At 25.8% G+C, this 21687-nt stretch overlaps 5 protein-coding genes across 6 annotated transcripts; 2 read left to right on the top strand and 3 right to left on the bottom strand.

Annotated features, from left to right (window-relative positions):
- Positions 1–143: 143 nt before the first annotated feature.
- Positions 144–8235, bottom strand: LOC128957500 (eukaryotic translation initiation factor 4 gamma 3-like). 2 transcript variants are annotated; one of them, XM_054303267.1, is made up of 18 exons: positions 8025–8235; positions 6801–6870; positions 6255–6740; positions 6087–6180; positions 5641–6029; positions 5121–5586; positions 4030–4541; positions 3872–3967; positions 2729–3800; positions 2454–2566; positions 2099–2262; positions 1481–2041; positions 1211–1415; positions 1039–1137; positions 862–972; positions 712–793; positions 483–647; positions 144–417 (listed from the first exon to the last, which is right to left on the bottom strand). In XM_054303267.1, exons 1-18 carry the CDS (start codon positions 8033–8035, stop codon positions 227–229), a joined length of 4887 nt encoding a protein of 1628 aa, XP_054159242.1. In that variant the 5' UTR covers positions 8036–8235; the 3' UTR covers positions 144–226. The 2 variants fall into 2 exon arrangements, with proteins under 2 accessions (XP_054159242.1, XP_054159243.1); XM_054303268.1 differs by having other exon boundaries at positions 6093–6180.
- LOC128958086 (peroxisome biogenesis factor 2-like) lies at positions 8193–9374 on the bottom strand. Its single transcript, XM_054303901.1, has 4 exons — positions 9300–9374; positions 9172–9237; positions 8377–9118; positions 8193–8230 (listed from the first exon to the last, which is right to left on the bottom strand). Exons 1-4 carry the CDS (start codon positions 9366–9368, stop codon positions 8193–8195), a joined length of 915 nt encoding a protein of 304 aa, XP_054159876.1. The 5' UTR covers positions 9369–9374.
- Positions 9375–10850: 1476 nt separating this feature from the next.
- On the top strand, positions 10851–11832 carry LOC128957572 (SUZ domain-containing protein 1-like). The gene is made up of 2 exons (XM_054303362.1): positions 10851–11058; positions 11120–11832. The coding sequence occupies exons 1-2, from the start codon at positions 11002–11004 to the stop codon at positions 11777–11779; spliced, it is 717 nt and encodes a 238-aa protein (XP_054159337.1). The 5' UTR covers positions 10851–11001; the 3' UTR covers positions 11780–11832.
- Positions 11833–13191: 1359 nt separating this feature from the next.
- Positions 13192–17545, bottom strand: LOC128958553 (calmodulin-A-like). The gene is made up of 4 exons (XM_054304433.1): positions 17511–17545; positions 14412–14589; positions 14113–14355; positions 13192–13274 (listed from the first exon to the last, which is right to left on the bottom strand). The coding sequence occupies exons 1-4, from the start codon at positions 17511–17513 to the stop codon at positions 13243–13245; spliced, it is 456 nt and encodes a 151-aa protein (XP_054160408.1). The 5' UTR covers positions 17514–17545; the 3' UTR covers positions 13192–13242.
- A 1464-nt stretch (positions 17546–19009) lies between these two features.
- Positions 19010–21192, top strand: LOC128958552 (troponin C). The gene is made up of 5 exons (XM_054304431.1): positions 19010–19170; positions 19281–19314; positions 20451–20594; positions 20646–20897; positions 20961–21192. The coding sequence occupies exons 1-5, from the start codon at positions 19168–19170 to the stop codon at positions 20987–20989; spliced, it is 462 nt and encodes a 153-aa protein (XP_054160406.1). The 5' UTR covers positions 19010–19167; the 3' UTR covers positions 20990–21192.
- The last annotated feature ends 495 nt before the right edge of the window (positions 21193–21687 follow it).

Here is a 21687-nt window from a genome sequence, read left to right as displayed (position 1 = left end):
TGAAATAAAGGTTAAATCAATTAAATTAGAAAATGATAATTTTAAGTTTATAATTTATACAATATAAAATTTTTTCATATGTTGATTAATTTATAAATATTTTATTACAAATCAATTTTTAAATTTGATAACTTTTAATATTAATATATATATATAATTATCTTTAAATTTATCAATAAAATTACTAATAATTTTGTTGTAAATAATAATCAATGGTTTGACAGTTTCAACTACCGGTGCCATCATTATCATCATCGTCGTCCTCATTCTCCCGAAGCCATGTCATAAACCGGACTACACTAGTGATGGCCATAGCCTTTCCTGGACTCGTTTTGTCGGTTTCTTCCCACTTGAGAAACGCTTCGTGAGATATGACAGAAGTATCGTAAAGGCAATTAAATATATTTGAAAGTAAATCTATTGGAAAATTAATAATAAAATGTTAGCAATCATTATGTCAATCATTAAGAATAATCATATACTTGACGGGTGTTGAAGTCTTTCCATAAGTTCTGTCAGTACTTTAAGTGCTTGTAATTCATTGTTCAGATTTCCGTCCAATATTTGATTCAAAATAGAAACCATTTTTGTTAATAAAGATATATCGACTGTCATTGCAAACGATTCATTTCTTGGATCTTGTGGTGCTATTCACAACACATCACAACAATCAATATATCATTTATTATATAATTAATATTAAATACAAACCATTAATACATCCATTAATGATAGCACTGAATAAGGCACTCGTAATTGGAGGATCAAGCTTTTGATGGGTATTAAAATGTTTCTATAATTTAAAATTAATTTATTATTTTCTATACCTTTAATCAATTAATTGTGAGTAATATATCTTACGTTTATTATATTATTAATTTCATTAACGTTTTCATTTTTAACGAGTTGTTCAACTTCTTTGATTAAAGTTTGGAGTTTTGGCTCAAACTGTTTCGTTGTAAACTCAACGCCCTATTAAAATAATTTACTTATAATATAATGGTTTAAATAATTTATAAATTTGTATTTTATTATTACGTATTGACTGACAAAATCCACGACATTTTGATTTGTATCTAAAAAGTCAGTCCAACTTAAGTCAGAATTTTGCCACAATTCGTTGGCTTGCATTTCATTCTATATAAAACAAAATCAATTAATTCAAACTATTGGTAATTAAATTAAAACAAACAAAATAAATAATACTCACAGTATATACAGAAACTGATTTAATAATTTTTGCTATAAATTTGGCTCCACTTCTTTCTTCGCAAACTATTTTAATATCAATTAAAAATTTTTTCCTATCAAACGTTAAGCCGACAAATACGGGAGCAATCACTTCGGCGATATAGTCCCACATCTTTGGAACGTCTATTTCTATGTCACTCGACATTTCCAATATAGCATTTAAACTGAGAGTATCCGACAAAATAGTTAATCAAATAAATCAATAATAATTCTAATTAATTGAGTTTACCCTTTGAAGAAGTGGTCGAGTTTTATATAATGATTGCAAAGAAGATGATTAATAAGTTTACCAATAAGGAAGTGGTCGGTCTGACTAGAGTTGTCCAGTGCTATATTGAGCGCTGTTGTCACATATGTGTCAACATTGGAGTCGTGACAAACGGTAGTGACATCGAGGACTGATTCTTTGAAATTCTTAACATTTAAATACTCCTGAATAGAGGCAATACATTTGTCGCCTAATTCTTTGTCTGAAATACTAGTACTGCCCTTCAATTGATTTTCAATGTCAGGCGTTTCACGGCGTATAGAACTGCTGCGACTATTGGGTGCACTGGCTTCCCGACTACCGCTAAGACTACTATTTCGTGAAGTCATATTTGGATATATCGGTGAAGATTCTGATGGAGATTGTCTGTGTGATGAAAAACTTCGGGCAAGACTTATAGCCTCATCTTTTTCGGCACCGCGTCCTCCTGTCTGAGACCGACCTCCACCACTGCGACTCGATTGAGAGTAGCCGTGTTGCTGATTGGATCTACCTTTACTTGAATCTCTTGATGATAACGTCCTTTAAAAGATATATTAAATCATTATTCATTCCGATGAAAACTATCATTTATATTACTTATGTGATTGCTTTCTATTATCATTTAGATCTAAAGGTGAAAATCTATTGGGAGGTTGTTTGTCGTCAGCAGTCGGACGAGTGGACGATCCTCCGCCACGACTACCGAGTGACCAATTACCGATACCACCCATTGGACCGAGTTGTATATTATCGTGACTTTGCTATAATTATAAAAACGTGTATTATTATCATTATTAAACATAATATTATTTAAAACAAAAATATATTTTTTAAAAATCAGAAACGAGGAATTTTGTCGCCATATATTGTCCGACAGGGATAACGTTCATCAGATTATTGTAATATTTATTATAATTAGTAAACTATATTAATAATTACAATAATGTCATACCATTTGATTCTTCATAAGTGCGAAGTCAATCTTCGCGGGCGGCATAGCGTTCTGACTCTTACGTCCGGTTACTGTCTTCCATTGATTGCCATCATTGGCATCGTTTTGATTGCCTATAAATAATCATTACTTTAGTATGCTTTTTAAAACTAGTTATTAATGACAAACAATCAAATATCAGATATAAAAGATGTTGTCTTCAAATTTCATCGGACAGGGATAACGCTCATCATATTATTGACAAATATAAATAAAATCATTTTAATTATAAATACCTTTTTTCCTTTCTTCATGTTTTCGAAGAGTGTGTTGTTGTAAATCCCGTGATTTTTGTTCGTCTTCTTTTTGAGCGTCTTTATGGATCTCTTCAATAGTTTTGGGTAAGTTCTCATCGCGTCTGACTTTCCAATTATTTTTACGCATATCGTTGATGTCCTTCAACATGAAGCGGACCCGTGAAGACGTTCCTTTGACATCCGGGTCCTTCTGATTTGCAATCTTTTCCATTCGTATAAAAAATGAGTTCAAAAACTCCATATATTTTGGTTTACAGTTATTGTCAATCAGTTTCTGGTCCTGAGTTTGCGCTTCATTTTCAATTTGTTCACCAATTGTACGAAATAAATAACAAAGACATTCAAGTGACTCGTCGTCGGCTTCTTTGATAAGGTTTTCAATACATTGAAGCATAATATTTGCTTTCAACATATGAAGTTTGTATAGCTCTCCAATCAATTTAATATTTCCTAAACTTCTTTTGCGAGCTCTTCTCTTGTCGTCGTCGAGTATTTCCCACAACTCTTTCTTTTTCTTTTGGTCCATACATTTATCGATCACTTCCTGTCTCTCTTTGAGGTCAGTAATCGTGGCATAAATGTCTGCTTCAAATTCTTTTTGACATTTAGTAAGAAGTAATTTATAGAACTTGACTTCTTCGGATCCATTCTCCCCTTCTTTAAAAACTTTGTAAGTTTGCAAATGTAAAGATAAATGTTTGCAAAGATTAGCGTATTGGACACAAAATGCCGGTTCATCGACGGCTTTCTCAAAAATCAGATCTAATACGCGTCTAAGTCTGTCTTCGGTATCAAATTTTAATCCCATAATTTTGTTACTTAAATCATTGAATTTCTGTGGCGTAAGTTTATTAAGAATTCCTCTAATCTTTTTCAACAGATCTTGTGTTTCCTGTTCTTCATTATCGAGTCCGGGATCGGGTCGGGACATAGGTTTCCATGCATTGCCTGTTGTATGCAGTTTGACATCCTGTGTGAGTGATGTCGATATAATCTTTCGTTGTTTATCGGGAAACTTTCCCGATTGACTCTTTCCTCGATTCAATGGAGGCTTTAATACGATAATAAATTATTTATGTAATCATAATATTATCTAATCTTCAATTAATTATAAAAACTTACATTAATTCTGTTTCGGAATTCTGTAGACTTTGCAAATTGTGGTAAAAATAAGTCGTGAGCGTAAGGAACCGGGTGACTGTCCCGTGAACTCGAATCCTATTTTATTAAAAATATCATATAATTACAATTAAGTAATCATTTAAATAAATATCACTTACTTTTCGTTGAATGTCTTTAATTTTATCTGATTTAAGACATTCAGGCATTTTGTGAATGTCTGCATTTTGCGAATGATGTAATACAGCCATCAAAAAATCTCTGTCATAATTTTTGATGCCATCGGTATCCACTGGTGTCCACTGTCCGTCTTTATACGGCAAGTTTGGACGCAATGGCAGACTGTCTTTAGTTGTCGACATTTGCTCATTGCTTTCATCTGATGAATCATTAGACAGTACTTCATTGGCAATATTATTGTCACTAATATTATTATTATTATTACAAACAGTTTCTGATTTGTTTGATGAGACGATCACAGACAAAGACTCATCAATAGTCGGTTGGACCTCAAGTTTGTCTACAACTGACACATTGTCGGTCACATCATTACCACAATTGTTCACTTTATTATCTCCTAATTTTTTTTCGTCAACTAATATTGTCGATTCATTTATGTTTTCAATTATATTATTATTATTTTCAATTACTTCTTGTTGAGAATAGTCTTTGGCTTTCATTTTAAATAAAATAATTATAAATTAATATTAAGTAAATTACATATCAAATAAAGTAGCAAATAATGCAATCAAAAGAGCAAAATAAGTTAATTTTATCAAAGAATGAGATAATACGCGCAAATGTATTAACACATTGAAAATAAAGATAAAAATGTGTTATAAATATCAGAAAATTTTGTGACTAAAATAGTGACTCTCGTTCACAGACTATTATGATAGAGTCAAACCTGAATTGCCTTTAAAACCATTTTTCCTTTTATTAGAAAAACGGTGTCTCTTTTGGCCACATTTCGGGGGTTTATTACTAAAACTAGCCATTCATTCAATTATCTACTTTTTAATACATTATTCACTAATAATATAATTCAAGTTATTTAAACACATTTTTCAAGACTCATCACTTATGTATAAAAGGCTAAGTGAACAACTGATTAGGACTAGCAATGAGTGACTAAAAATAGTATTACTAATTACGTCAACATCTTATTTGGTTTATATATATATATATATGAGTTCAAGACTAATACAATTCATTAATAGCGACATAAAATTATCACAAATTAATTACAAACCTATTTCCGTATTTGTCTTCTCTGTTATGTCATCAATGGTTTGTTCAAAACTAGTGTCCGATGACTGTCCATTGGTTGCACTCAAATTTTGCACACTATTTAATTCAACTTTTATTTGACTACTATTAACATCATTTAAAATATTTTGAGCTGATTTGTCATTTAATAATTTACTATCAGTTTTATTATCAAAATTACTATTAGAAGAACTAATTTCAGAGTTTGTTAAATCATTGTTTAGTGAGCCGTCATCACCGGCTATTGAGTCACTAATATCACCGTTTTTGTCATTTGTTTCACTAATTGATTCACTTTTAGCTACCAAATCGTCTGCTTTCGGATCGACATAATCTGTTTCGTTGACTGAAGAAGCAGTTGTTGGTTGAATGTCTAATGATTCATTAGGAGGAGCCGCTAATCGGGAGACAGATGTGGTAAACTCCATCTGAATCACTTCCTTTTCAGACTATAAAATAAACATAAATTAAAAAAATAAGTTTCAATTTTAGGCAATCCATACCAAATTGGGTGTTATTTGAATGGAAGCTCCGGGATGTGACTTATTTCTATGATTGCTAGATGTCTGTTCTTTTGGTTCAGACTTATCTTTAGCCAACGTCGCCAGATCTATCATATTACCACTTGGGTCCTGCAATAGTGCCGGACGTTTCTCACGTTTTATGTATTGTTTTGGAGGCATTTGTGAAGACTCATTGGGATTCATGTCATTGTTTGGCGGTGCCATCTGAACAGTTAATTGAGGTGTTGATTGTATTACAGGAGGAGCTGTCACAGCAGTTACCGCTGGCACTCTTGATTGGTGCATTGCAGAGGGCATTATTTGATGTTGAGTTGAACCCTGATGTTGATGTTGATTGTGATGAGCTGGGAACTGATGTTGCGGATACACTGCCAATTGAAAATAGGTTAGACATTCATTAAGTTAACAGTTAACAACTAAATTACCGTTACCATATTGTGGTATATGTTGGCCACCATATTGTGGTTGCGCTGTCGGCTGATACATATAGAAAGTTGGCGCCGCCTGTCTTGGTGTGTACTGTCATATATTATTAATTTTATTATTATGTCATTTATTAGTAACAAATAAACTAATGTTAATTTTGAACATACCGGGTGAGTTATATGTTGGTTATGCATAAACATGCTCTGTATATTATGTTGTGTTGGTTGCGTTACATAATAAATTTGTTGTGCACCGGAATGTTGGGGCATATTATGCATATTAGTTTGAGTTGGCTGTTGAGCAGCATTGGGAGGACCAGACGGTGCTCTACTCATTAAAGGGGGTCTCGGCTGTGCCCGTGACTGCTGTGGTTGTTGCTGTTGAGGAGCAAATGTTTGCTGATGACTATAGCCTCTAATTTGGTTCATAGTTAAAACTTGAGGCACACTTGTTTGTATCACTTGATACTGATTTGAGCCAGCATTTGCCACCGAAACAGGCATTGGGGCGCCGCCCGGGTTTATAGGAGACACCTGTGACGGATGGCTCTGTGGTAAAACAACCTGTTGAACGTTAGCAGCACTTGGATGTGATTTGTTTAACACTGGTTCGTGTGATGAATGTGTTGCAGATTGAATGCCTTGTCTGGCGGCCTATCGGATAAAAATTCACACAATTAACATAAATACATATTTTTCAACTATATATCATACACTTGAGTATGTGAGCCGATGGTCAGGTCGCGAGTGGTTTTTTGTTGGTGCCGACCCTCTCGGGTTTAAACTATTTAACATTTCACAAACAATTCAATAAACTCTATTATTATCATTATATTTAATCAAAATACAATTTACTAAACAATTATATAATTAACAAAATAACAGTCAATATATGTTTGAAAAGTATGTAAAGCATTGACTGACTGTGAGATGAGGTCATAAACCTCTGCATAAGTTTTGGTAATGTATTGAATGCATTGACCGAAAACTTGAAGATCAACCAAAAGGTAACGACTCGACACACTATCGAAAAATCACTTCAATCACACACTCATACTATACATACTGTATATATATATATATAATACAGTATATTGTATATGTTATATATAATGTATATGTATATACAGTATAATATACACATAAATTATATATGCATACAATTATATAATGTAATAGTATGTTATATAATTAAATATATCTGAATTTATAGACAATAAATGAATAAACAATTAAAAATTTTAGTCAACTAATAATATGAAGAAATGGTTAGTTAGTATTGAGTGTATAACTGAGTCGCCGGTTAAATGGCACATGTATTGCATGTATTACACACACATACACAACATGTACTCAACATTGCATTAATACAAGTATTTTCAATGTTATTATAAATGAATTGGAAATAAATGATAAAAACAACAAATATTTATTTGACTGAAAAAGCATTGGAATGTCTGCTGTAATCATGGTTTAGATGTCAGACCAGTCTGTAGTTGTCGTCAACCACTGGTTTGCACTACAAGTCATCACTATTTGGGTCACATGTGGACAAACATACCTTTCCTTATCATATCAAGTGATGGCCAATACATATAATATATAGCATTATATATACATTACCTGTCAATTAGTTGTTTAAATGACAACACATTGGATTGTAATTGTTGTCCGAAAATATAAATATAGATAAATAGTTAAAATGATAATCAATTTAACAATATTTACACTAATTTACATATTATTTATTATTATTGTCTGCATTATTATCATAACATTATTTAATCATTTAACTCAATAATCACTAATTGCTTATATTTTGACAATTAAATCATTAAATCAATGCAATTAATGAGTGATTTGTGGACAAAAGTGTCAGTAATTGAAACAATCATTTAATATATAAAAGCATTGAATAGTAAACAAAGTGATACTTACTTTAATGGCATTACAAGAAAGTGTGGATTAAAATCAATTAACCGTCAAATCAAGTAATAGTCATATAGTTTGTCATTAATTGTATAAATCAATGATTAAATTGATTGAAACATTCATTCATTTTAAACAAACAAACACTACATTCATGTATTAACACGATATTCGCCATTAAGGCGGATATGATGTCATCACCAATGAGTCCAACACTTCAAATACCATTCAATCATTACGTTACCAAATATAACATAAATTTACAATATATAGTACAATATATACTAATATTAATACAATATTATAAAAGTATTTTAATTTTCATTTGTCATTAATTTTGATAATTTTACTCTTTTTATACAATCTATTGATTTAATTTTATGAAAACAAATATCACAAGAAAAGCCATGGATCTCATCAGACAAGAATCGAGACATAAGACAATAATAACAGAAAACATGTCTACAGCCAATCTCATGGGCATTGATTGGCCATTCATTACAGATAATACATGTCTTGAGATCGTCGAGCTTTCGCTTCATTGCATTACTTTCTTCAGTCTTGACATCACTCGGAAAGACACGTCTTATAACATTAAGATATGAGTTCTTCAATCGATAAAAGTTTATTAATGGCAATACAAATGTCAATAGTTGTGCAAAAGTATGCCACAAGAGTTCTCTATTCATTATTTCTAAGTATAGTCCACCAGAAGACCAGTTTTGCCGAACCGATTGCATTCCTGTTCCCAATCGCAACAATCGTTCCCAAAGTGACCGATATTTGCCATAATATAAGAATATCAATGAATTAAGAAAATCCAAACTTTTATAAACATTTTCTGTCTTTTCCAACATATTCTTCATGTTCTCTCTATTTATCCTTTGCTTAACCCAAGGAAATAATATTTGTATCAAAATTATACCATATCTTTGATATTGATTAAGATTGTCTCTAATATTGTTATCACTGTTTAAGTTATAATATTTTAATTGAAATAATGACTGTCCTATGGATACGCCTGTCCTCTGAACTGTATTAATCCAAATATAAATCTTGATGACTGCCATCACTTCTGGTCTTAAACTGCTAAACCAATCACTCTATAATTGTATTAAATAATTATTATAAATTAACAAATCATTTACAAATATACCTCAATATTAAAGAGTTTGGACTCAATAATATCAATCAATTCATTGTCCAATGTTTTGGAGTCAATCTGTTATTAAATTATAAATGATTAGCAAAAAAGTCAATTAAATTCATGTCTCAATTGCACACCTGATTCACACGCAATGTATATATTTGTTTGTATGACTTGATATCCATTACAACACTAGAGTCAATCATTTTTCAATTTATATCAAAACAAATCAATATTATTATTATTATTATTATTATTATTTAATTAACTAAAATATTAACACAAATGAATATATGATATTAGACTAAATTATATGATATACTGTAAAAATAGGAGTAAATCGAAAGATTAAACCAATAAAAATCAATTAATATTTATTAAATTTAGTTTCAAATATTATTATAATTTTAATATAAAATGTTGAAATCAGTTATCAAAATGTAAATTATATTTATTATTAAATCCCACAAAAAATCAGTTCATATAAAACACAAACACTTTTAAATACTGTATAATTCATATACAGTACAGTACTGTATGTAAGTTAATGTTACCATAGTTTATATTAAACATAAGGTTGCCAACTATCTATCATTATTATTATATTTATATTTATTGTTTGAAAATCTTAATTGCATTTCATATAATATTAATTAAAACAAATTTGTATTAAAAATAATTTCAATTATAACTTTAATGTGTAAATTTTAAATAATACATAGATTTAATATTGACATTAATGTATAAAAGTTGTCAAAATAAATTTATGTATTACTAATTGGATATGCCTTTGGTTTTAAAATTTTGTATACAATATTAAAAATATTTAATTTTTATTTAATGAGTTGACAACCTTTAATGTATAAACAATTTGTCATAAATATTGTTACTGTATTTACTGTATTTATTTTTGTTATTAAATATTATTTTACTATTAATACAGTATAACATCAATACAGTATTAATGTATTAAATTTAACATAAAGTACAGTACATATATTGCACACAAATAATATAACAATAAATATATAGTTTTATATCCCCTTTATTTTCAATAGTAATGTTAATTAATAACTTTATTAACACAAAACTTATATAAATTATTGTTACGTTGTTTAATGTAATATTATATACAGTGTATTAATATACTACTGTATAATAATAATAAATTAATAATAATATTGTGATAAATATTTAATATTAATTGAATTTCATTGAATCATATGATAACATATTGATTATAAACTGTATAATAATATGATAACTATTTAATTATTTGAGTATAAATTAAACTATAATTTTGATGTAAACTATATGTTGGATGAGTTGAAGCATTGAATGAATCAATTGAAGCCATAATTGAGTGAATTGTTTGTAAACTATATGTAAATAATAAGATTAACATTAAGTTTATTGAGTGCAACACGTATTGTATAAATCAATGCATTTGATGGACCATTGCTTAGACATTGAGCACTGATTTGAGTTATTTTCACATTTTTATAACTAATAGTTAATTAATTCAAGTATTTTATATTTGATAGCAATTAATGAGTCAATTACCGACTCTTTTGATGACACGTTTCACTCAAATTGACATTTCTTTGAATCAATGATTGATTAATATATGAATTTTATTTTTATACAAATATTATTAATATATTTAATACTTATTTTTGTTAATTCAATTGAAAGCACTTAATGTCGATTAATAACCTAAATATCAATTATATTAATAAACATTTAAGTATTTAATGAACAAGTGATAGAAATATTGGTCACATTTTATGCTTCAATATCAACGATGTTTTGATGATAATTATCTAATAAAGTGTTTGAATGGCAATGAGTGAAGAAGTATTGGATTCGTGGGAAGATATGATTGATGATAATGGGGTACAAACCATACATACATTCAATAATTATGACAATCATTTAATTTGTTTTTTTTAATCAGCTCTTAGACAACAAATTCTCTGATATGAATATAAATAACTCGAAGACAAGTGTAAAGTCGGCCACAAGTGATGGTAACTCAAGCTTTGATGTCACACAAGAGTCACAACAGTGGCCACAGTTAACAAACAACAGCACTAATGATAACTCAATTCGGATTCTGAAGAGACCAACAAATATAGTGTCAAACATGTCGTCGGCCAACACTTCCAGTAGTGATACAAATCAAAACCAAACAATTATTACTTTGGAGGACAACACACGTACACAATATGTACCACCCGTTCGGATACTCAAGAGACCAGATACTAGATTTTGTGATCCTAATAATAAATCACTAAATAAATTAACTAATGGTAACAAAAGTACTAATAGTAAGACATATGAAGAACGAGAAGCCGATTACGCCAAAGCAAGACTGAGAATATTAGGCAGTGCTTCGGCACCTGAAGAGGACACTAATTTAACACAGAATTCATCACTCGCTGCCATTGCTATGAATAATAGATTATCACCTGAAAGCAGTTCAACAAAATTAGACTTAAATAAACATTTAAATGAAACAACAAATAATGTGCCCATCATTAGGCTTCCACTCGGACCCGATGGCACTAAAGGTTTTAATAGTCAAATCCGCGCTCAACAACAACAACATAGGTAGCGGTCTTGTTATTCGTCCAGTTATTTGAAAATTCATATATATTTCTATATATCCATGTGTTAAATGATTATTTGATTATTGAAATTACATGAATTTGTGATGAATTTCGAAAATTGTTCTACACTTTGAGTTTTTTCTATTTAAGTTTTGAAATGTTTAAGTTTAGTGTTTGTTTTAATTTTTACTAAAATATAATTATGGTATATTATTTGGCGAATTACCGTATTTGAATTACATTATATACAAAATATAAAATTATCTTAGTTAATTTTTTTTATTTTTAAGTATTAATTTGTTTACATATTTTTATTAAAACTGAGTCATAAGATACTGTATATCAAACTTATAAGATTACACATACTATATAACACACACATCGTTTGTAAACATTTTTTAATTTAGTTAAATCTTAACATTTAATACAAAGAATTTTTGATTAAAAACATTAATTCAAAACTAAAAAATACTGAATTTTAATTTCAACAACTTATACATTAAATAATGCAAAATACTATTGATTGTATAATATGTTTACGGTATTAGTAATAATGCGGTAAACGTATAAAAGATGTTAAAGAGGATCATCTGTTTCTCACTTATTACACAAATTGATACAAATATTTTAATGTTTTGTTTTTATTTTAAAAGTGAGCATGGTGATCTTTAATTGAAATACATGAAATTCAAATTAGTGTAAAACACATAGAAATTATTTGAATTAGTTTATATTGTGATCCCAATAAAAGGCATACTCTTAAACAGGAGGTTTAATATTTAGAGATCATAAAATCTAATTGTTAATTATTTCATATATTTGCATAAAATATTTAATAACTTCTAAATATTTATTTATTATTCAATTGTATATCTTTTATAATATTTTGTCACAATAGCCGTTACTTAAATATTTAAATTGTAATGTATTTTTATATAAAAAAAAATATACATTATTTTCGTAAAAGTTTTATATTTCATTATAAATTGTTATTAAGCAAACTTAAAATGAGATAATTTACTGACTTATTTGAAAAGAAAACTAATTTTTTAAGTTCTTTGTATTGAATACTCTTTTAATTAGTTGATTACAATCTTATTTGAAAGGCACTTATTTGAATTGATGTAATATATTTACCAAACAAAATAATAATTATGAAAATATGTATAAAATCAATTACTAATATATATTTTTTAATTATAACCACAAAAGTAAGTATTTTAAATTATTTCAATATATGATATATGAATGAATAGTATGGACGGTTGATAACGAAGTGGTCCAAAGATATGATGAAATGATTTATTTGAAAACTACTTTATATTTATATATATATATATATATAATTTATATACAAATAATTACTTTGTTATGTAAAGAAACCATACTTTTAAATATATTAAAAATATATTAGAAATAAATCCAATTACTCATTATTTTAATTTATGAATAATCCATTTGTTGTGTTTTATTTGGGTGCCATCAATACAGTTACGAATTCTGTATAAAATAAATTAATAAATTAATTGAATTAATACAATAAACAGATATACAGTATTGGTTGATATTGAAATAGGTTAAAGATTTTAAATATTAAAAACATTAATTATTTTTATGTTAATAGTTTGATAATTATATATTTTGTTTATTCACTTATTATAGGGAAATGATGTCATAAAGAAAGTAATTATATTTTATATACCGTATCATTCAACTAATAAATCATTGTTTCCATTGAGTTGATATAAAAGCAAATATTAATAAATAAAGTCAACTTTTCTTTTACTCAATTGCATAACAAATCATATAACATATAATGCATTCATCATAATAAATGTAATCACAGAATATTCTGTATTATATGCTGTTTTCAATCATAATCTGTGCTTTTAGTGTTGGTATACACTCAACATTAATACTTATACTATACATACAGTAATGTTAATATCTATTCATATCTTATTAATAATATGTTATTTTCTGTTTTGTTAATTGAATCATTACTTCATTTCAGACAATCATTTCCTTTTTTGTTTTATATAATTGCATGAATTTAATGATATATTGAAAAATTGTTTTAAATTCAATTGTTTTGTTTATAACAATTTAAAACTCAATATTTATATATTAATTGAAGTGGTTTTAAGTTATGCTTTGATGAGTATAATGCCTTTTATGTTAAATTTATAAACAATTATTATATTCTAATTAATGTTTGAATAGTTTTCAAGTAATACTACTTATATTAAATGCAAATAATTTGTAAGTAAACTAGTATTTTAAAAACTGAAAGTATCACTTTATCAAAAATTTTAAAACAATTTTTTACAATACAAACCATCGTAATTAACTAAACCATCGCCATCGAGATCTGCTTCTCTGATCATATCTTCAACTTCTTCATCGGTTAGTTTTTCGCCTAAATTTGTCATAACATGTCTTAATTCCGATGCACTGATAAATCCGTCACCATTTCGATCAAATACTCTGAAGGCTTCTCTCAATTCCTCTTCTTTGTCCGTCTCTTTCATTTTTTTAGACATCATATGTAGAAACTCATTGAATTCAATGGTTCCATTGCCTAAGTATATGAAATAATAATTAATTGATGAAATATAAGATATAGTGTATCCATACCGTCCTGATCAACCATTGTGACCATATTTTTAAGTTCAGTTTCTGTGGGTCGTTGTCCTAAAGATCGCATAACAATTCCTAATTCAGTTGCGGTTATCCTTCCGTCCAGATCTTTATCAAACAACATAAACGCCTCCTTAAACTCTGCCACCTGTTCTTCTGATAGACCATATTCTGCCTGTCAGTCAGTAATTATATATAACAATAATTAACAATTTATATACTCTTTAAACATTAATCTATTTTTATCCAATAATAGATTTATTATTTTGTGCTTTAATTTGCAAAATTAACGCAATGTTTAAAACTAAATCTATGGTTTGCGTGAATCTTTTATTCATTTTATATTTAATACATTTTATATAAAATCATTATACAAAAAGCAAATTATATATGAAATCAATTATTATTAGTTTAATATTAAATATGAAATCCTAAAATCAAACATTAATTGCAAATGAAATATTTGTTAAAATGAATTTATATTATTTGTCAATGAAATTTCAAATATAGTTATTGATTGTATTCTGGATTCTTTATTTAGTGCCTATAAAACGCAAACATTTATTTGATAAGTAAAACGTAAAAAGTAATAATAAAACAATTATTATTTCAACATTTGTTTGTTTTAAATGCGAAAGATTTGTTTAAAAGTTTTGAAAATTTCTTGAGACATAAAAATATATGCAGAATGTGTTTATATAAATTATATACAGTATATTATATGATATATGGTATATATATATAACTCGTGTAATACATATGCAAAAACATCCGCAATGCAGATGAAGATATGCCAGTGATATAGGGATAGAGATTCTGAGGGATATAAAGAGATACAGATTGGATGTACGAATAGGCAATGACTGGCAAATGACTGTACTGTATATATATATATACAGTATATTGTCAATGAATACTGTTTTTAGAAAAAGCTTTCTTAACTTAATAGGTTTGGTACCAAAAATAAGTTATTGGCAGAGAATTAGGCACTACTTTATAAAAAATTGAATGTTTTTGAATAGCAAATAGTACTCAACTTATAACTATAGCAAACATAATTCAGTTAATCATATAATAGCACTTCTCATAAATATATTGTGTGATGATTTTGATGCCCAAAACATAACTCTATTTATTATGAAAGATGAGTATTTGAAAATATTATATCAAAAAACGATAACTTGTTTTGATGTTTAGCTTCTGAAATTGTTTTCATACAAATAAAAGAAAAGAGAGAGACGTTTATGTAACTAATGTTGCAAATGATTATTTGCCAATATTTTGTTATCACTACCAGACTTATTGGCACTTTTGGCACTTCCATCAGTGATTAAATAAGTGAATCAATTGATGTTGAAGTCATTGAAAAGCAATCAAAACATACAATGCATATAAACTTATAAAATAATCACGACATTCAAACTTAATTATATCTAGTTTTTCGACTATTTATTTTCATTAAATCATTTATTTGTAATTTAAATAATTATATTTGTAATAGTAAAAAATGAATATTGTATAAGTTATATTTTTAAATAGTTGGATTAGGTTATTCTAACAATGTCAATTGATTTCTATTACATTTATAATTAAAATCATTTAAAATAGATAATTGACGAATGTTTAACTTGTTATTACATAAATACTATATAAATGTTTAATTGTTATGTTAATTTTATTTATTGTGCATAAAATTATCTGTAATTTACTAGATATAGTTAAATTTACAATATAAAATATTTTAAGTTAAGCATTTTGATAATATAGAGAAAAAATAAAAAAAAACAATATATACAATAAAAATTTGTGTACTTATTGTATACTATAAATAACACAATAATTTATCACATGATATTTATAAATTTATAACAATTTAAAAATTCTTAAATTTTATGGTAATTTTAAATCATTAACATTAGATAATTTTCTTATATAAAATTTAAAAAGATTAATTAGCTTAATATATTTTTATAGTTTATTTAATTAGCAAAATATTTAGCTTAAAAATGGATTTTTATACAAAATTATAAGAATTTATTTATAATTAAGAATATTATTATCAAATTTAAATACATAAAATTAAAAATGTAATTTTAATTTATTCTTAATATTAAATTATTTTTTGTATAATAAAAAATTATTTGAAAAAAAATCATAGTAATTTAACATTAAATTAGTATTTTTTTTAACACCAACACATAAAATACATAACTCAGCAAATAATTTACTACATATACTAAATCTTTAAATATAATATTAATTTTTGGCAATATTATATCATTTATTTTCTGCAAAATGACAAAGTTTATAGAAAAAATATAGTAAAAATCATTATTTAATTAAGACCATTAAAAATTTTTTTATATACGTTTAACATTATAAAATTATTTATTATATTTCTTTTTATTTAAAAATAATAATATATAGATTTCAAAAACATAAAAAAAACAATAATTGTGTTGACATAAATTTCATTGATAAATGAAAAAAATCAATATTACAAATACTATATACTATCATATGATACAGTATTATAAAATATCTTTTAAGATATTAGGGTAATATAATTTACATTTAAAAAAATAAGTACAATGTATTTTTATTTTTATTATTTTGTTTCTAATTTTAAATACGATTATATAAAATGAATGGATTAATACTGGTTATAATTTTTAAGATACATTACTTTTTTTTGTGTCCGCAAAAAGTTATTTAAATTTTTGATACTTTGCCATAAATGGTGTAAAAAATTTATTTAACAAAATCAAAATATATTTTTAATTATTTGTTTATATTTTTAAAATTATTAATTATTTCATAATTAAAACAATATAAATATTTATTTTTATATTTATTTAGATATTTACGTAAACCTAAATTTTTAAATAATGATAATATAATTGACATCAAACATATTGTTTAATTGATTAAATAACTATTAAATAATTTTATATATTTATAATAACTATTATTTACTATTTTTAATTAATGTCAAATACAACTTGTATTATACAAGTCACAAAAGCTCTGTAATTTTATGAAATATTTTATGTTTATAATAAATCAATAATTTAAATATTTAAATGCAATACATACCATAATTTTTAGTTAAATTATAACTATCTCATCAACTACAAAACAGTTTATATACCAAGTTCAATATTTAAAATTTAATTAATAAATTTGTCATATATACAGTATATATATATATATATATTTACACATTCACACATATATATAGAAAATAAAATGATGCAAAATAAGTGTGTTGTGGTCATCAATGCATTTAGGGTTACAATAAAAAATTGTTAGAAGTTGTAGACAAAATAAATTTGTTTTTTATGTAAAAAGTATTTAATTTTTATTATTGGTAAAGTGTGCACACTTTTAGCAAACAATTGATTATTAAACTATTATAAGACAACAAATGAATTAAAAGACTTTTTATATGGTGTGTTGTGCCGGCAGTTCACTAATACAGTAATACTAAGAGATAGTGAGATAATATTGTCGTAACTTAAAGCATACAAAAACGTTTTGCACAGACTCTGCATTCAATGTACATAATCTCCATGTGTTTGACTATAAGTATCTATAAAGTAGTAAATTTATATTTTAATTAATTCAGTTTTCTATAGTTTTTATATTATATTTGATTATAAAATTTACAGTATTTAGTATTTAAACCATCACTGTTTTGTTAATATTAATGTCTAACATCCCTTTAATATTATTATAAAACATTTTAGTGTAGTCTTTATAAAACAAAATTGTTAATTTATTGACAGTTTTGGGATGAATGAAAAAATTATCTCTGTTTAGCACTATATGATTAATACATAGTAAATGAATTACAAGTTAATTATATTTTTAATTATTTATACTTAGAAAATGCCAATCCTATCTAATTAATTGGTTTTATATCTATTTTAAAATTAATTTTACGATTTTATATTAGAGAGAGAGAGAGAGAGAGAGAGAGAGAGAGAGAGAGAGAGAGAGAGAGAGATACATACATACAATCAAAAGTCGATTTTTTCATTTACTATTTATAACTTTAGTAAACATAAAAATTATTAATATGTCTAATGCTTAATTGCTTGAATATTATTTTTTTATAAAATTGAGTATTTTAACAATATCATATCATAACATAACATTATCATATATCATAAAAATTAATTTAATTTTAAAGACTACTGTTCTTTCAGTGTTTTTTAAACTCTAAATTCAAATTTGTGTTTAAATAACTTTCATTAAATTTAAAAAAAAATAATTTTATGGTTTTATTAAGAATAGTGATAAAAATGTAAAAACAATACCGATTTTAATAATATTCAAAATACAGATTATAAGCTGTGGTCTAAAAATAGTATGTGTTTAGCGAAAACTTTCTCTTGAGTTTCTTAGCACTTCATTGCTTACATATTACAGTGTTTTGCTGTTCACATCCCATACACCTCCCATACACATCATATATATATTAGAGCACCGGTACGCCTAACCCTACAATTAGTTTGAATGGTAACATAACACGTGATGTGCTACCCGTCCAAAAAAGGTCTGGTAAAATGTGAGTCGAGATTCTGGTGCTCCAGTTATGTCCCATACAAACAACTCTAACTTTCAATGAAATCGTCATTCATATTGTGTTTTTACTGAACACTTCGCTATTATTCAGAGAGAAGACATTTATTGAATATCTGTAAAACAAATTTTTTCATTGCGTGAGACATTCAATTAATTTTATAATATGGTATGAATTTAACTAATAATAACAATAATACTATACATTATTGTTTATATTTTATATTAATTTATATAAATGTATTTATTTTATTTCTTTTTGTTTATTGAATACAAAAGTCTGCTGAAGAACTATCCAAAGAACAGGTTCAAAGTAAGTCATTAATTATATTTATTTTACATATTTGTTATAAAAAATTATATATATATATATATATTTAAGTAATTACTGTAAAAATAATTATATTTTATAACTGTTTTATTTTAGCTATAATCTAGCTTAACTTTAATTTTGATAATTAAAATAATGTTTATATCATTTTTAATTTTTTAATTTATTAAAGTTTTTATTATTTTAATAATTTTAAAAATATTTATTAATATGTAGAATATTTTTTTTTAATTAATTCAAATATTTTTAGTTCTTTGTTTAAATAGTTAAATATAATAGTATTTTCAAAATATTGATTATAATCAAAATAGCTTTATTTAAAACTTTGAATTTGATTGAATGCTTAAAATTATAAGATATAAGATATTTATATTTGAGTACCATTTAAGTAAATGAATTCAATTTATATACAATTTACTCGATGTGATTGTGCACTGACTATAACTGTTGATATTAAATAATAACACAGCACTCAAACGTAGCACTCATTTCTAAAAATAAAATCACTTTTGTATTGAATTTTGAATCACTTGTAGTACAGTATGTGTGCAAAAAATCAAATTCAATTATATAACATTTATAGAATATATATATATATATATTAGAAAATGTTTGAATGAATAAATTTTAAATGAAAATTTCATATTTATATTTATAAATATCAAACCTTTAATATATATCTCATCTCATAAAATGTTAACATTTACAGCATTAATGAGATAGTAATTACTGTATAAATATATCGCTATTAGCAATTATAGATTAATAATGCATAAACATTTAAATACAGTTTAATTATATTGTACTAACTTACTGTATAATTTTTATAAAAATGTTAATAAAATTATATATTTTATATTATATGAAATTTATAATTATTAATTTTTGATCTTTATTTAAATAATTATAAAAATATATTGTTGTTTGATTATTAAATTAGATTGGAATTCATATATAATTTTAAATAATTTAGAAACTTTAAAATATATGTTTTATATTAAAATATAATATTTATTATTTATTTATCAATTTTAATCATTCAATTAATTAATTGATTAATTATCTTAATTAAAAATAATTAATAAATGAATAGTAATCTAAACTTGTCTTTGAATTAGTGCTTAGGAAAGCATTTGATATGTTTGATAGGGATAAGAAGGGACACATCCACACCAATATGGTGTCCACTATATTACGGACATTGGGTCAGACCTTCGAGGAAGGGGATCTTCAGGCATTAATTGCTGAGATAGATGCCGATGGTTAGTCATACAAGTGTTTGAATTATTGATATCTATATTGAGTTTGAATAGGAAGTGGAGAACTGGAATTTGAAGAATTCTTGGCACTGACTGCCCGATTCTTAGTTGAAGAGGACGCCGAAGCCATGCAGGAAGAGTTGAGAGAGGCTTTCCGTATGTACGACAAAGAGGGCAATGGATTTATCCCAACGTCTGCCTTAAGAGAAATATTAAGAGCTTTGGACGACAAACTTACTGAAGACGAATTGGACGAAATGATTGCTGAGATCGATACTGACGGATCCGGAACCGTTGACTTTGATGGTTAAAAATTGTTTTGATTTTTTAGACAATTTATAAATATATCAATATTTTTTTATTAAACAGAGTTCATGGAAATGATGACTGGAGACTAAATTAAAGGATTATTTATTAACAATAAATTTCCAAAATTGTTTTCAATAATAAACAGCATATTTTATTCACTAAAAACACTTGAAATATATGTTAAAGAAAATAACTAAAATTTTACACAAAATGTTTTATCAGTTATTGCTATCAGTTATTTATATATATATAAATATATTAAAAGTTGTTCATGTTATAAGTTATAAATATAATTTAAGTGATTGTAATTTAAAATTAAACAAAAGATGATAAATACAAATATAACTTAATACCAATCTCTAATAATAATGTTAAATTTATTTTGTATTTTATTAGTTTTTTTTAAGTTGATCATAAACGTTAAAACACGTTTTATTAGCTTAATTAACATTTTTAAATCCTTTTGAATGAAATCCTATAAAACTTTTGGTTGTGTTTGTTGTAAATGTTATCATTAAATGAAACAACAATTCACTATTTATTCTTATGATGTCATAAAATAGTGTATATGTATTACAATCCATTAAAACTATTTTATTAGTTTTCGCATAATAATCGTATCATTAAAATAAGTGAAAAACTTTTTCTTTTTTGTTTAATACTGAAAGGAGGTGTTCTAACATTTTAATTATTTATTAGTTATTATTAAATTGATAAATAACATTATTATTATAAATTTTAGAGAATAGTAATTAAGTATTATTCCTACTTTGATGATAATGATAAA

Source organism: Oppia nitens, unplaced genomic scaffold (genome assembly GCF_028296485.1).
Source record: "Oppia nitens isolate AA-2021 unplaced genomic scaffold, nextdenovo-longstitch-racon4-pilon3 scaffold3_pilon_pilon_pilon, whole genome shotgun sequence".
Classification (NCBI taxonomy): Eukaryota; Metazoa; Arthropoda; class Arachnida; order Sarcoptiformes; family Oppiidae; genus Oppia; species Oppia nitens.
Note: the sequence above shows the minus strand (reverse complement) of the source record. Positions and strands in the feature narration are given on the sequence as shown.